General features: G+C 36.9%; 1 protein-coding gene across 2 annotated transcripts in view; it reads right to left on the bottom strand.

The window, feature by feature from the left end:
* Positions 1-461: 461 nt before the first annotated feature.
* The window catches only part of cacna2d4a (calcium channel, voltage-dependent, alpha 2/delta subunit 4a), a 47,906-nt gene continuing 33,986 nt past the window's right edge, over positions 462-14,381 (bottom strand). The window contains exons 27-38 of one of the 2 annotated variants that reach the window (XM_051687879.1): positions 12,123-12,184; positions 10,073-10,120; positions 9,896-9,958; positions 8,677-8,747; positions 8,501-8,576; positions 6,027-6,079; positions 5,879-5,934; positions 5,678-5,698; positions 5,299-5,416; positions 4,228-4,343; positions 1,011-1,093; positions 462-850 (exon numbers count right to left, since the gene is read on the bottom strand). In XM_051687879.1, the coding sequence (XP_051543839.1) occupies positions 755-850; positions 1,011-1,093; positions 4,228-4,343; positions 5,299-5,416; positions 5,678-5,698; positions 5,879-5,934; positions 6,027-6,079; positions 8,501-8,576; positions 8,677-8,747; positions 9,896-9,958; positions 10,073-10,120; positions 12,123-12,184 (863 nt within the window). In that variant the 3' untranslated portion in view covers positions 462-754. Of the gene's footprint in view, positions 851-1,010; positions 1,094-4,226; positions 4,344-5,298; positions 5,417-5,677; positions 5,699-5,878; positions 5,935-6,026; positions 6,080-8,500; positions 8,577-8,676; positions 8,748-9,895; positions 9,959-10,072; positions 10,121-10,243; positions 10,259-12,122; positions 12,185-14,381 lie in introns of those variants that run through there. The other variant, XM_051687877.1, reaches the window with a different exon arrangement.

Raw genomic sequence — 14,381 nt, 5'->3', positions numbered from 1 at the left:
CTAAACACCACAGCAAATGTGCTGTGAGCCTGTGACATCAGAAAAAACAAAATCAACCACATACACACTTCAATAAAAAAAGAAAACTTCTCAGACATTTATACCTGAGAAAATAACACACATACTACAATATATTTAATGCAAATAAGTAAACGTGACTCATTTTTGTATTTTATTCAGAAATTTATAATAGTCAGTAATAACTATTGAGTCATTTTTATATAATATGTTTTTATTAATTATGCATAGTCATAACGGTTGTCCAAAAACTGCAATTGCTGAACAGACAACCATGAACCACAAAGGTTAATAAAATCAATCTTTAAATTCCCCAAACAACCTCTGAGAGACATATTCATGTCATGATGGTCATTTATTACTCCAACAGTCACCTCTGGCTACAAAGAAAGCTTTGAAAAGCCATGACCAAATCCCCCCCCCCCCCCCCCCACACACACACCTATATCTATGCACATTATGAGGCATCTGCACATTTTTCTCCTTCTTCATATAAATTCTGTAAATTCTCTTCCATAATGTCACAGTACAACAAATCTCAGCTCTCCTTAAAAAAATCCACAAATGTATAAAAAGTAACTTGTTAAGCTACATACACTTGATGTTGAAGACATAACACAGTAGAACATTGAGATCATCTGTTCTTGTCCAAACTCATATTATTGTGTATAAAACAGCATGAGTTGAGTGTGCGTCCTATGTGTGACTTTGTCTTGGAAGTTTAATAAACTGTCTGTCATTGACGGATGAGCGCAGAAACCAATAAACAGGCTTGGAACAGCATGATGGACAGGCTTATTATCACGGCCCCACCACAGTCCTTGGCATTTTCCTGAAATAGATCAGAGACACAGAATATGTACCAGAGATCTATGAGAAGTAGACTATATGAGTGGATTTAAATTACTGATAGATTTTAATAAAAGAAGACAAGCATGACAGTCGTTCAACGAAAATGAAAGGCTGTCTAGTAAGTGTGTTTGTGACTTTACTTGAGGGTGGTAAGCGTGGCAAGATTCAGGCCGTCTTCGTATCTTCTGAGATCTCATTCGGTCACATTTTACTGAGGCGTTGTGTGCTCAGAGGTTAAGAAAAACTCAAGTAAACAAGTATTTTCTTTTCAAATATTCATTTTCATTTTACAACCCCAATTCTGAAAAAGTTGGGACAGTTTGAAAAATGCTAATTAAAAACAAAAAGGAGTGATTTGTAAATGATATTCACCCTCTGCTATATTGAAAGCACTACAACTACACATAATATGATGTTTTACCTTGTGAATTTCATTGTTTTTTGAAAATGTACAGTAATTTCAAATCAGATGATTGCAACACTCTCCAAAAAATTCGGGACAGTTGAGTGTTTACCACTGTGAAAACACCATTTCTTCTGATAACACTTATTAATCATTTGGGCACTGACACACCCCTGGCCCATACAGACACTGGCTTTTGGACCTGACGCTGATAACAGCTTGGATTGTCCTCATCCTCTTTGTCCCAGAGAACATGACGGCTGTGTTTTTCAAAAGCTTTTTTAAATGTGGACTCTTCGGACCAAAAAACACGGTTCCACTGTTCTGCTTTCCATCTAAGATGAGACCGAGCCTAGAGCAGTCGGCAGCGCTTCTGGACAGTGTTGATGTATGGCTTCTGCTTTGCATAGTAAAGTCTTAACTTGCATTTGTGGATGCAGTGGCGAATGGTGTTGACTAACAAAGGTTTACTAAAGTAATCCCTAGCCCAGAGAAGTCGGCAGTGCTGCTGGTCAGTGTTGATGTAGGGCTTCTGCTTTGCATAATAAAGTCTTAACTTGCATCTGTGGATGCAGCGGCAAATGGTGTTGACTAACAAAGGTTTACTAAAGTAATCCCAAGCCCATGTTCATGATATCTATTACAGATGAATGATGTTTTTTAAGATGGTGATGTCTGAGGGATCAGAGATCACGGGCATTCAGAAGTGGTTTTCGTCTTGCCTTTTACGCACCGAGATTTGACCAGATTCCTTGAATCTTTTAACGATATTGTGAACTGTAGAGGGTGAAATGCTCAAAATCCTTCCAATTTGTCTTTGGGGAACATTGTTCTCAAAGTGCTGGATTATTTAATGAAGCATCAGTTGGCAAATTGACAAGTCTCGAATGATCCTTGCTCTTGAAGGACTAGGCTGTTTTTGGAGGCTCCTTATATACTATGATACAATTGCCTCATCTGTTTAACATCTCCTGCTTCACATCACCTTGTTATTTTAACTTGTAAATTGTTACTAGTCTTAAATTGCCCCTGTCTCAACTTTTTTGGAGTGTGTTGCAATAATCTGATTTGAAATTACTGTACATTAAAAAAAAAACAATGATATTCACAAGGTAAAATACATATAATATATACAGTTGTGCTCAAAAGTTTGCATACCCTGGCAGAAATTTTGGCATTGATTTTGAAAATATGACTGATCATGCAAAAAAAAAAGTCTTTTATTTAAGGATAGTGATCATATGAAGCCATTTATTATCACATAGTTGTTTGGCTCCTTTTTAAATCATAATGATAACAGAAATCACCCAAATGGCCCTGATCAAAAGTTTACATACCCTTGAATGTTTTTCCTTGTTACAGACACAAAAGGGGACACACACAGGTTTAAATGGCAATTAAAGTTTAATTTCACACACCTGTGGCTTTAAAATTGCAATTAGTGCCTGTGTATAAATAGTCAATGAGTTTGTCAGCTCTCACGTGAATGCACTGAGCAGGCTAGATACTGAGCCATGGGGAGCAGAAAAGAACTGTCAAAAGACCTGTGTAACAAGGTAAAGGAACTTTATAAAGATGGAAAAGGATATAAAAAGATATCCAAAGCCTTGAAAATGCCAGTCAGTACTGTTCAATCACTTATTAAGAAGTGGAAAATTCGGGGATCTCTTGATACCAAGCCAAGGTCAGGTAGACCAAGAAAGATTTCAGCCACAACTGCCAGAAGAATTGTTCAGGATACAAAGAAAAACCCACAGGTAACCTCAGGAGAAATACAGGCTGCTCTGGAAAAAGACGGTGTGGTTGTTTCAAGGAGCACAATACGACAATACTTGAACAAAAATGAGCTGCATGGTCGAGTTGCTAGAAAGAAACCTTTACTGCGCCAATGCCACAAAAAAGCCCGGTTACAATATGCCCAACAACACCTTGACACGCCTCACAGCTTCTGGCACACTGTAATTTGGAGTGACGAGACCAAAATAGAGCTTTATGGTCACAACCATAAGTGCTATGTTTGGAGAGGGGTCAACAAGGCCTATAGTGAAAAGAATACCATCCCCACTGTGAAGCATGGTGGTGGCTCACTGATGTTTTGGGGGGGTGTGAGCTCTAAAGGCACGGGGAATCTTGTGAAAATTGATGGCAAGATGAATGCAGCATGTTATCAGAAAATACTGGCAGACAATTTGCATTCTTCTGCACGAAAGCTGCGCATGGGACGCTCTTGGATTTTCCAGTACGACAATGACCCTAAGCACAAGGCCAAGTTGACCCTCCAGTGGTTACAGCAGAAAAAGGTGAAGGTTCTGGAGTGGCCATCACAAGTCTCCTGACCTTAATATCATCGAGCCACTCTGGGGAGATCTCAAACGTGTGGTTCATGCAAAACGACCAAAGACTTTGCATGACCTGGAGGCATTTTGCCAAGACGAATGGGCAGCTATACCAGCTGCAAGAATTTGGGGCCTCGTAGACAACTATTACAAAAGACTGCACGCTGTCATTTATGTTTCAGGGGGCAATACACAGTATTAAGAACTAAGGGTATGCAGACTTTTGAACAGGGGTCATTTCATTTTTTTCTTTGTTGCCATGTTTTGTTTTATGATTGTGCCATTCTGTTATAACCTACAGTTGAATATGAATCCCATAAGAAATAAAAGAAATGTGTTTTGCCTGCTCACTCATGTTTTCTTTAAAAATGGTACATATATTACCAATTCTCCAAGGGTATGCAAATGTTTGAGCACAACTGTATATAATGTTTAGTTGTAGTGCTTTCAATATAGCAAAGGGTGAATATAATTTACAAATCACTCCTTTTTGTTTTTATTAGCATTTTTCAAACTGTCCCAACTTTTTTGGGATTGGGGTTGTATTTTGTTTCCTGACATGGCTAAAATTACAGATCTCCTTTGGTCTGGAAACCCTGGATTGCGTGTTAAGGATATATTTGACCTCTTTGGGCTCCATGGTGATGGGTGAGTACTGCCTAGAACAGTCACAATCTGCCTGAATCACCAGCAACAACAGATTACTGTCAGGAATCTGCTGAATCACAAACATCCTGCATGCAATAACAGAAAGAATGAAAGAAATCTAATTTACTCAATTTACAAGTATTTACAAGTTTAACATGATAATCAATGAAGCTGTCTGCACTGGAGCGTGGCGTCGTGTCAATGAAGGCGCCTTGTGTAGACATGGTGAAAGCGTTTAGAGGGAGTAAATCTAACTTCAGTTTTTATTTGACATATTACATAAGGGACGCTTAAGCAGTGTATTCAAACCACATATAAAGGAATATTCCGGGTTCAATACAAGTTAAGCTCAGTCGACAGCATTTGTGGCATAATATTGATTACCACAAAAGTTTCGTCTCGTCCCTCCTTTTCTTAAAAAAAAAAAAGAAAAAAGAAAAAAAAAAGCAGAAATTTAGTCCACATCATGCCACAAAGACTGTCGATTGAGATTCACTTGTATTGAACACGGAATATTCGAGAACAGAGGTTTGCACGAGGAGGTAGCCATCGCAACATTAAGCTGCTCGAGCGATTTCTAGTTTATATATATATATATATATATATATATATATATATATATATATATATATATATATATATATATATATATATATATATATATATATATATATATATATATATTCCTTTTAAAAACAGTTAAACCTCCTGAAAACATTGTTTAATTCGCGCTTTGAAGTGAAGTGAGACCGTGTAGTTTTTTCTCGTAACTAGTAACTAGCACATACCAGCAAGAAAGTATTTTCTTAATATTGTAAGAGACAATGTGTGCAGGAGAGCACTTCTGGACATTAATGGTAAATGATTCTCATTTTCTCTGTGAAAATGAAGCAATATGCCTAAAATTTAAATTTCCTTCATATCTGCATATTTGTCACCACCACTAGAGGGAATCAGAGCGTCAAAAAGAAAGGAAACGGACTGAAGGCGTCAGAGCTGGCTTTTCCATGTCAAAGTCAAAGGATGTGTGTGTGCTCTTACTTTTGACATCTCCCACACTTAATGATGCTGTTGGTTTCTTTGATTGATGGTTCATAGATGAAGCTGGGATACTCCGTGTCACATGGCTGCAGAATGCCACTCCTTGATTTCTTACTGGCTACAGAGTGAAGCAAACTTAGTTATCTTTTAAGATAAATGATACATGTGAATTTACAATGCCTAATTTTTTTAACGAACTTCATCAAGTAAACAAGCGATAAACTACATTGATTTCAATAGTCTAGACAGCAGTAAAAATATCTGTCACTTTTGATGAAGAATATCGCTGTGAAATCCATGACCAAGTGTTTCTCTGCTCTCTCCTTCACAAACAGTACAAGCAATAGCACACACGCATGGTGAGGAGGACAGCACTTACATGAATGGAATGAAGTCTTTGCTGTGACACATCAAGATGAAGGAAGGATACAGGGTTTATAGAAATTAAAGAGCAGGCGATGAAGATGATGAGGGAAGACAAGAAAGCAGCACAATAAAGACAGGTAATACAAATGCATGATGAATGTCAAGTGATGGCTTTACTTTACGGGCAGTTTTTAACTAATGAGTCTACACATACCCTCCACAAAATAATCTGACTGCCACAGACTGTAGATGTTGAAGTCCAGTAAAAACCTTGCAGAGGGAAAATGTCTGATTTTACAAGGGACAAACTGAGTAATTTATGTTTTAAACAGTAGAAAGTGTTCTAAAACAGCCTCACGTACAATAGGAAGTTTGATAGGAACCATTTCAGTCCTGCCAGCAGGTTATAAAATGGCTGAGAGAGGAAGAAAAGCAGAATGAGGGGGAAAAGCAATCAATCAAGCATCCTTTCATTTCTATTACAGTGAGAATTTGTCAGGTCATTTTTATTTGTAAAGGGCTTTTCACAACACACATAGTTTAAAAGCAGCTTCACAGAAAATGCTGAAATGTTTTAAAGTCCTCATTGTGTGGTTTAAATGAATAAAGCAATTAACACTTTAAGCTCTGAGGGTGTTTTTAAAGACTTCCTGTTTCAGTGGCTAACCCAAAATTAAAGTATTATACAGTTACTTGACCAAAAAATTGACAAAAATAAATAAAAAAAAAAAAAGCAAGGAGGGTCAAGTGTTTAGTATCATTTAAAAGAACACTTTTCCAATATTTGAATGATATAGATTATGATCAATTCTGAGACTCTTAGCCTAAGAAAATGTTGAAAAATCACAAAAACCTTGAGCCAAAAATAATTTTTTTATTGTTCTGATTTTACATGATATATCTCAGGGTGTAAATAAGGTACCTCCGAAGAAATGCTTTTGTTTTGTTCCCAATCATGTCACTTGTAACTGAGTACAATTTTGTGTTGATATGACAAAGCAATCAAAAGTTATAGCATTACAAAATAATTTATCCTAGTGTCCAAAAAGTGTCTAAAAGTCTCTCCAAACAAATAAAATATAATAATTGTACATAAGAACGAATCATACATGCAAACACAACAATGACTAAAGGTTTGCATTGCATCCAGACATGATATTAGTAAAGAGATTTCACAGAATGAGTTTCATTCTGTGCCATTTGTGTCATCATTGAGTCTGTGTCATGATGACTTGGTTGCCATATGTAATTACTGTGACTGATCACATTACTCTCTATGCAAATATGGAGGACTATCATCACTGGTTGGAGCAATCAGAACCCAATCCAATTGGTTTAGTGTTCCATGAAGTTAGAGCATTTCCGATGGCGTCATCTGATCCAGGAAAGCTAATGTGTTTGTAGCCAGATAGCAAGATGCCAGATAGTACATTATGTGCTGTGTGCACATTGTGCTTTGTGTGGATTATTTAATGATCCATGCATCGGATTACTTTGTGGGTGGGCTCGTTTTAAAGATAATCACCTCCCCTAAGTAATGGCATATAATATTCTATGTTCTGTTTATTTTTCCGTAAAGTTGTAAGTGAAACGTGGCTTATAAGCAACAACTGTATATATGTAACATGTATGTCAAAGACAAATACTTAGCCATTAGTTTGATGTTTTTACTCATTACAATAATATGTACAGTGCAAAATGTATTTATGTTTTATCAAAATGGTACACTTCTGATTTGTCTGAAAGTTTCAAAGCACTTGTTCAGTTTTCAGTCATAATGCCTACATGCATTATAAAGTACAGCTTCTGAGCTTTCAAATGATACCTATTTTGTGTTGATCAAGACTGTAGTTGTTAATATTTTAATATAAAAATGTCCAGCATCCGAACTTAAAGGGTAAACGAATAAAGCGATATGTCTGAGCTTATGACTGACATAAAACATAGATCTTATCGCCTTCTTCTCTACACCATCCCATAGAGTCACTGAGTGAGGGCCAAGCCTATATCTAGATCATCCCTTACCTATAACCGTTGCCCATATGGTCACAGTTGCCTTACAAATGTATAGTTGTTTTATTAGTCCAATGAGCCTGATGCAAGTCTAACAGGTTTGTCTCCCTGAGTCAGAAATATTATCACAACCAATAACATGACATTTTAGGCGAATGCTGACCAAGATATGAAAAGGAAAGCTTTTTTAAAGAGATTTTTTTAAAGAGAGTTTTTAAATTGCATAACACTGATAATTATAGTGCTTGCAAGGTAGCACTGTATTGATATTCTTTAAAGTTTTTGGTTAGGGGTTTGTTCTAGACCCTAACACTATTAGTATTAGACAAACCCTAGAAGATTAAAACTTCTGCAATTATTTCAGCTCAAAATTAACAGAATCCATTCAGTTTTGTGTAGATTATTTCAGCTTTAGGTGTGCTTTTTTTTCTGAATAGAAAATTAAGATTAAAGCGATAGAATGTTTTCCATTCAACATTGAACCCGCAGTGATGACGTCATTGTTATATTTGCATACTGAATTGTGATTGGCCTTTCCTTTTTTGTATCTATTTAACCATGTAGCTAGGCTGCTTATGCACTGGAAAAATGGTGTCACAAAAACAAGATGCATGCTGAGTGTCGTGACAACGGCATAGTGGCTCTTATGTGGCATTTCATTTACCCAGAACCAAACATTTCCTATACCTGGGTGACTAAAAACCTGAACACTATTCTGTTGCTGCCTTGCAAGCACTTGTGTTTCCTTTATGAAATTGAAATGTAATATCTGCCTGTTGTGTTTTAGTTGGAGGTAAATTAAAACGGACAGGAAGATGCTTACACTGAGCAGGGGTCGAGCACTGCTTGCTGAGTGAGTATTCACCTTACACATGGCCTGATAGTCATAGAGAGACACTCTGTGGAAAACACACAAATGCACATTATTTACATCCTAACACATGTATGTCTGGAGGAGACATAAAAAGTTGAAATAAAGACGGTGGAAATTTCTCCGACCTTTTGAACATGCCCATTCTTAAGAGCTGTGACATCACAGACCCATCAACCTCCCCCAGAAACCTGCCAACCTATAGATACAGAGAGTTTAGAAACAGGTGACTTCAAGACTTTACAGTTATTTATTATTTATTTTACCTGGACGTTCATGATAGGAACACTTCTTAGTTCTAATGTCATGGGCATGTTGACTTCACTGCTTGATAAAATACTGAAATCAAATTTTAAACAGCATGTGGACTCAGTAAAGCTGCAGTCCTACATCAGAGTCAGCGTTTACTGCACCCAGCATGCTAAATTATTCAGATAACCCCTGTTATCCCTCTTCTCCTCTATATTTACACGGATGATGCACTGTTCTCTCTCGCTCTCCTATTCGAGCCCTTCTAATGATGGAAAACACCTCATGCATTTATTTATTTAGTCATTCATTTCCTCAGTCATTTCCCTTTGCTGAGTCAATGTTAAACAGCGCTTTTTTTAATCTGTTATTCACAGCACAAAGTCCTTATTCAAGGCCCATTGCATTTCATGACTTACATTTTTTTTTTTTTTTTTTTTACGGTGACCTCCTTTCTGCTAAATCATTTAAACTGAACTTTAGATACATTTTTTGCTGCATGTCATTTCCCCATCTTATGCTAAATCTCCAGGGACACACATAAAAAAGAGGCCCTTTCTATTTCCAGGGTTCCCACCAATTTTGACCAATTGACTTTTGTGATAACTCGATACAGATTTTGATTCAGACCGATTTGCAAATGAATCATTTTGACCGAGTTGTGAACCGGTGCGACTAATTCACAGAAAACAAACAGATTTAAAAGAATGGTTTACTGAGAAAGGACATCACTATGGTTTGCGAGCAAGCTTTAATCTGTATGCAAGAGCAATGTCTAGATCATGAAATACTTTAGAGCAGAGAAAAATCAGAAAATATATATTCTTCATAGAAACTTCCATGACTTTTGAGATTATATTTATTTCCAAGACAGGCTTGGAAAACAAAATTTTTAAATTCCCTTATTCTGAAAAAAAAAAAAAAAAAAAAAAAAAAATTATATATATATATATATATCTTTGTTTCATATTTTTACATAGTTATAAAATAATAATAAAAATCCTAATAATTTGTTTTATTGTAATATAAGTTATTGCAATATTTGAAGATTCAAAAAACACTTGTCACATAAAAACTTTAAAACACAATTGTTCTTACATCAGTCCTGTCCTTAGAGATGATGATGAAGCCATTATTGTCAATGACAAAGCAGTTAATATCCTGTTACGAAAGAAAGAAAGAAAGAAAGAAAGAAAGAAAGAGAGAAAATGTATGCGGAATGGCAACAAATACTCTCTATTACTGTCCATCACTATAAATCATCAAGATGCTCACCGCATTATCAGTACAGCTTAAAGGACAAACCCCCTCTACTCCTGAACACTGTGAAAAAGAAAGAGAGATAGAGATTGTAGATGACAGAATTGGAGCATTTATATATGTATTAAGAGAGTTGAGGCTTTATTGTATAATTTGCTTATAGCCGCATTTGTAATGATTACATACATCTGTGTCATTAGCCTGATATCCATCCAGGTAAGATGAAGTAGCAGTGAAAAGAACAAAGATACAAAGTCTTTGGCTTAGGTTGACAGCTTCAAATCCAACTCCTGCATATAACATAACTGTTTTGCCTTTAAGCCATCACATGATCTGTGCGGGCTCCTGTGTGCTTCATTCTAGCCGTGTATCAGGAGAGTACCAGGAGGAGTGAAAAGCAGAAACACTGCCTTTGTGTACTTAGTAAAACTATTGTCAATAACCTAAATTCCTAAAAGAAAAACTTGCATACAGAATGGAACACAAGGCACATATATGATATTAAATGCATGTTGAGGGACTTAACACCACAACAAGCCAGTTAGACAAAGTGCACACATCTACCATAATTAACATTAGAGCTATCGAATGACAGCACATCCTAAATATTTGACAGAAAAAGATGGAACTAATTTTTAAAGATTATTCATACATATTTCAAATTCAAAACAGCAACAACACATCACACTCTGATATATGCGGAGACAGTAACAGAACAGTCAAAAGCTGGAAAGATGGGAGTGAAAAGCAGACAAATGCATGCCATTATTGTCAGTCTATTCCCCACTACATGCATGTTTCATCTTATAGTTCACTCAATGTTGTGCTGGCATGCAATGCTGATGATCCTTAAAGATTTTCTAAATGGATTTGGATTTTAACATTTCAAATATTAAAACAGTAAGAATAACCTACATTGCTGGTTCTCCATTAGCTGCAACATTAGTGGATACAGCATTAGTTAATATGACAGCAGTCAAGAGTGAGGACAGACACAGTGCTGATGTGCCAGCTGAAGTGGAAGAGTGTTTAGGGAGAGATGGAAAATTGGGGGTGCATGAATAAAAAGGCAAATGAAAAAGGAAATGAGTGTCCTCCCGAGGGAATCTGGAGGTAGTGATATCGCCTCGTCTCCCCATTTTTTCAAGCACCTCCTCTCACACCCCTCACTTAACACTTTTCCATCTCTTTCGTTTATATGATAAATATCAAGCAAAAGCCAGTGATAGGAGCATCACCATTAACACCATTGTGTCTGTCTTCACCTCCCACCACTGAATGCATCCAGCTCACATATTCACAAACACACACACTTCTGTACATATGCTTGTGGGAACAATTGTTATGTGAGAAGAAAGAGACAGTAGAGTCTCCAAAAACCTTCGGTTTGCGTCAGAGTTCTATTGGTGTTTATACTGCGAAAATAACCGTCTACCTGCTCATTATCCTGCTTATTACATGACGTCTTGCCAAATAAATAAATAAATGGACATGAAATATTGATTTGAGTTGAAATAAGTTTATGAAATGGATAGTTCCGGTCCTGGATGCTGATTGGTCAACAGCCGTGTTTTATACATGATAAAGCACAGCTCTGATGTCTTCACGGAAATTCTATTTATATAACTCCGCTTCACGTCGTGCCTAACAACGCCCTTCAGCCGTGCCTATATTCATAATATAGCATGGCCTCTCATGCCTTATTGCATAATTATTAGCTTACTCATAGAGATCAGCAAAGTGATACGAGAAGTAAGATAGCTGACTAGCAATACCCAGATGACAGGTAACTGCCGAATGTGCATTCATTGTTCAGAAATATTAGACTGCTGGATATATAATGTAATATAATAAGACAACATAATGAATCAGAGCACACCTATAATATAATTGTTATAATTACATCACTACCATACCATTTACAATCACCTTTTGGCAGTTTTAAGGCTAGCAAAACATGTACATAGACACTCATACAGAATTGACCGCAAATGCACATATGCACACAACAATCAATAACTGTTAGCAATGTTTTACTGTATAAATATAGATGACATATTAGTACCTGATTGGCAATGGACCAGAATCTCTTCTCCAACATCACAAGAGACATCTGGGCCCCAGTGGCTATGAGAGTCACAGAAACAGAGACAGACTGCGAATTTATTTTCATATCCAACGAGTATCACAGATGCTATTAAATGAAAAACATGTGCACATGCGTAAATATATTGGTAGGCATGAAAAACAGTGAATAAAATGAGTGAGGCAGGTTTGTTTTGATAGTAGTAGTAGTTGCTGTTGTTGTGTTTACAGAACCGTGTCAAATTTGACGGCCGGACATATTATCCCAGCATGCATCAGTTGCCATCCACTCTCAAAGAGTGCTGATATCTCATCTCTCAATTTCTGCACCTCACATATTAAACCAGATATCTGTCAACCCTGATACATCATACTTCAGATGTATTACCTTAAACCCAGTAACTCGTATATCAAACCTGATACCTTAAAATAACTCAAAACTTATTTCTTTACATCGAACAGTATGTCTCACATACCCCATAAACAGTTTTACAGATAACAAGTTTTATATTAAATTTATTTTTGTTTAAGAACCCTGTGTGATTAGGAGGACAGTTCAATGTAGCAGTGAGCTGACAGGTCTGATTAACGTACAGTAAATTGTTCGTTTGAGTAAAAATCTCTTTACTTCAATAATTCATAGAAAGAGAGACCCGCGTAGATCCATTTAACACACTTAAGCTAATTAATAGAGTTTGATAATAAAGAGGCATAGAGTGGAAGACAGTGTTGGTAATAACTGCTCAGAGACAGGAAGATGGTTTGCAAAGGGGAGACAATCTCTTGAATGAAAAGACCCAGCAGCCATATTGAAGATTACAGTCACCACATCTCTTCCAGGATCCTAAAGATTTAGACAACCCTGCAATGAAGATTACCCAAAATAGTGATGAGCGAGCTCGCAGACACATCCCAACTGACTTCAGTTCGAAGTGTGAATGACGGAGGACATGTGACTCCAGCAGGCAAGATAATTCAGTAAATACCCAGTTTCTGAGCTTCTGTCATTCTCTTTGGCACACAAACATCCCACACACAAAAACAAACACAACGATGTTATAAAGCATGAAGCCATCACTAAACCCTTAGAGCTACAGCGTGGCAGAAATACAGAAAATCATTTGATGGATAAAGGCAAAATCTTTAATGAGAAAGATAAATGATGTGAAAGAGAGGGAGAGAGATTAAGTGTGCAATGTATGCAGGCATAAATAGCAATCTGTGAAATGACATAATCAGAAATGTGTGTGTGTGTGTGTATTTATGTGGATTCACAATGTGGTATTTCAGTTATTTCAAACAATACCTAGTTAATTAAGACTGAGATTCTTCTGGTCCCAATAAGCTTAATGACTAGTCCTGGAAATGAGCTGAGTGTGTGGATAAGTTTGTGACTATGCTGTACTTCATCTATTGTTTTAACTAGGAAGCAGTTGCCTGATGTGTAGTTCTGAAGGCTTGGTGATTGATTCTGCTGTATTTCAATATGTAAATCATATTTATGTTTGCCAAATTATGCTAATGTTGTTGATGACTATTCGAATATGACAGGACTAAACTGCAGGGTGTCTGTGTGTAAACGGCAAGGTTTGCATGTGATTATTGCAAAGAGCTCAAGTAGCATACGCTAACGGTGATTCAAAAAACACCCCCTCAACCCCCCCCTCACTTTCTCTCTCTCTCTCTCTGTTTCTTTTCCTCTGTTGCTTAGGTAACATGATGTCAGCACAGCCCCAACCAACACCTTGAAGACTCATCACCAAAATATGATTCTGTCCTCAATGTGAGCAGAGCACACGGGATCATCAAAGTACACACCACATGCACACTTCAGAACATACAGAGCTTCTGGAAGGGAGAGGAATGGTATGGCAATGTTTTAATGGAGCTGTAGTGCTTTTTCTTGTGAGTGTCTGGCATGTCAAAGCCTGTGGTTGGCACTGAGGTCTTCTGAAGTACACGGTGTGTACAGCATGCCTGGCAATAGCAAGAATGTTTGTATACATGAATGTCATTTGGACTGGTCAGCTGTGTTTAGAGTGCAGATGTTAAAAAATGGCCATGTATTTGATTAAATCTATCTATCTATCTATCTATCTATCTAGTCATCATCAATCAATTCATCCATCCATGTATTAATTTTTTAATTCATATATCATCCATCCATCCATCTGTCCATCCATCTGTCTATCAATCTGTCTCTGTCTGTCTGTCTGCTTGTCTGTCCGTCCGTCTATCT

Source organism: Myxocyprinus asiaticus, chromosome 45 (genome assembly GCF_019703515.2).
Source record: "Myxocyprinus asiaticus isolate MX2 ecotype Aquarium Trade chromosome 45, UBuf_Myxa_2, whole genome shotgun sequence".
NCBI classification, from domain to species: Eukaryota; Metazoa; Chordata; class Actinopteri; order Cypriniformes; family Catostomidae; genus Myxocyprinus; species Myxocyprinus asiaticus.
The sequence above is the reverse complement of the archived record's forward strand: the minus strand, read 5'-3'. Positions and strand labels throughout refer to the sequence as shown.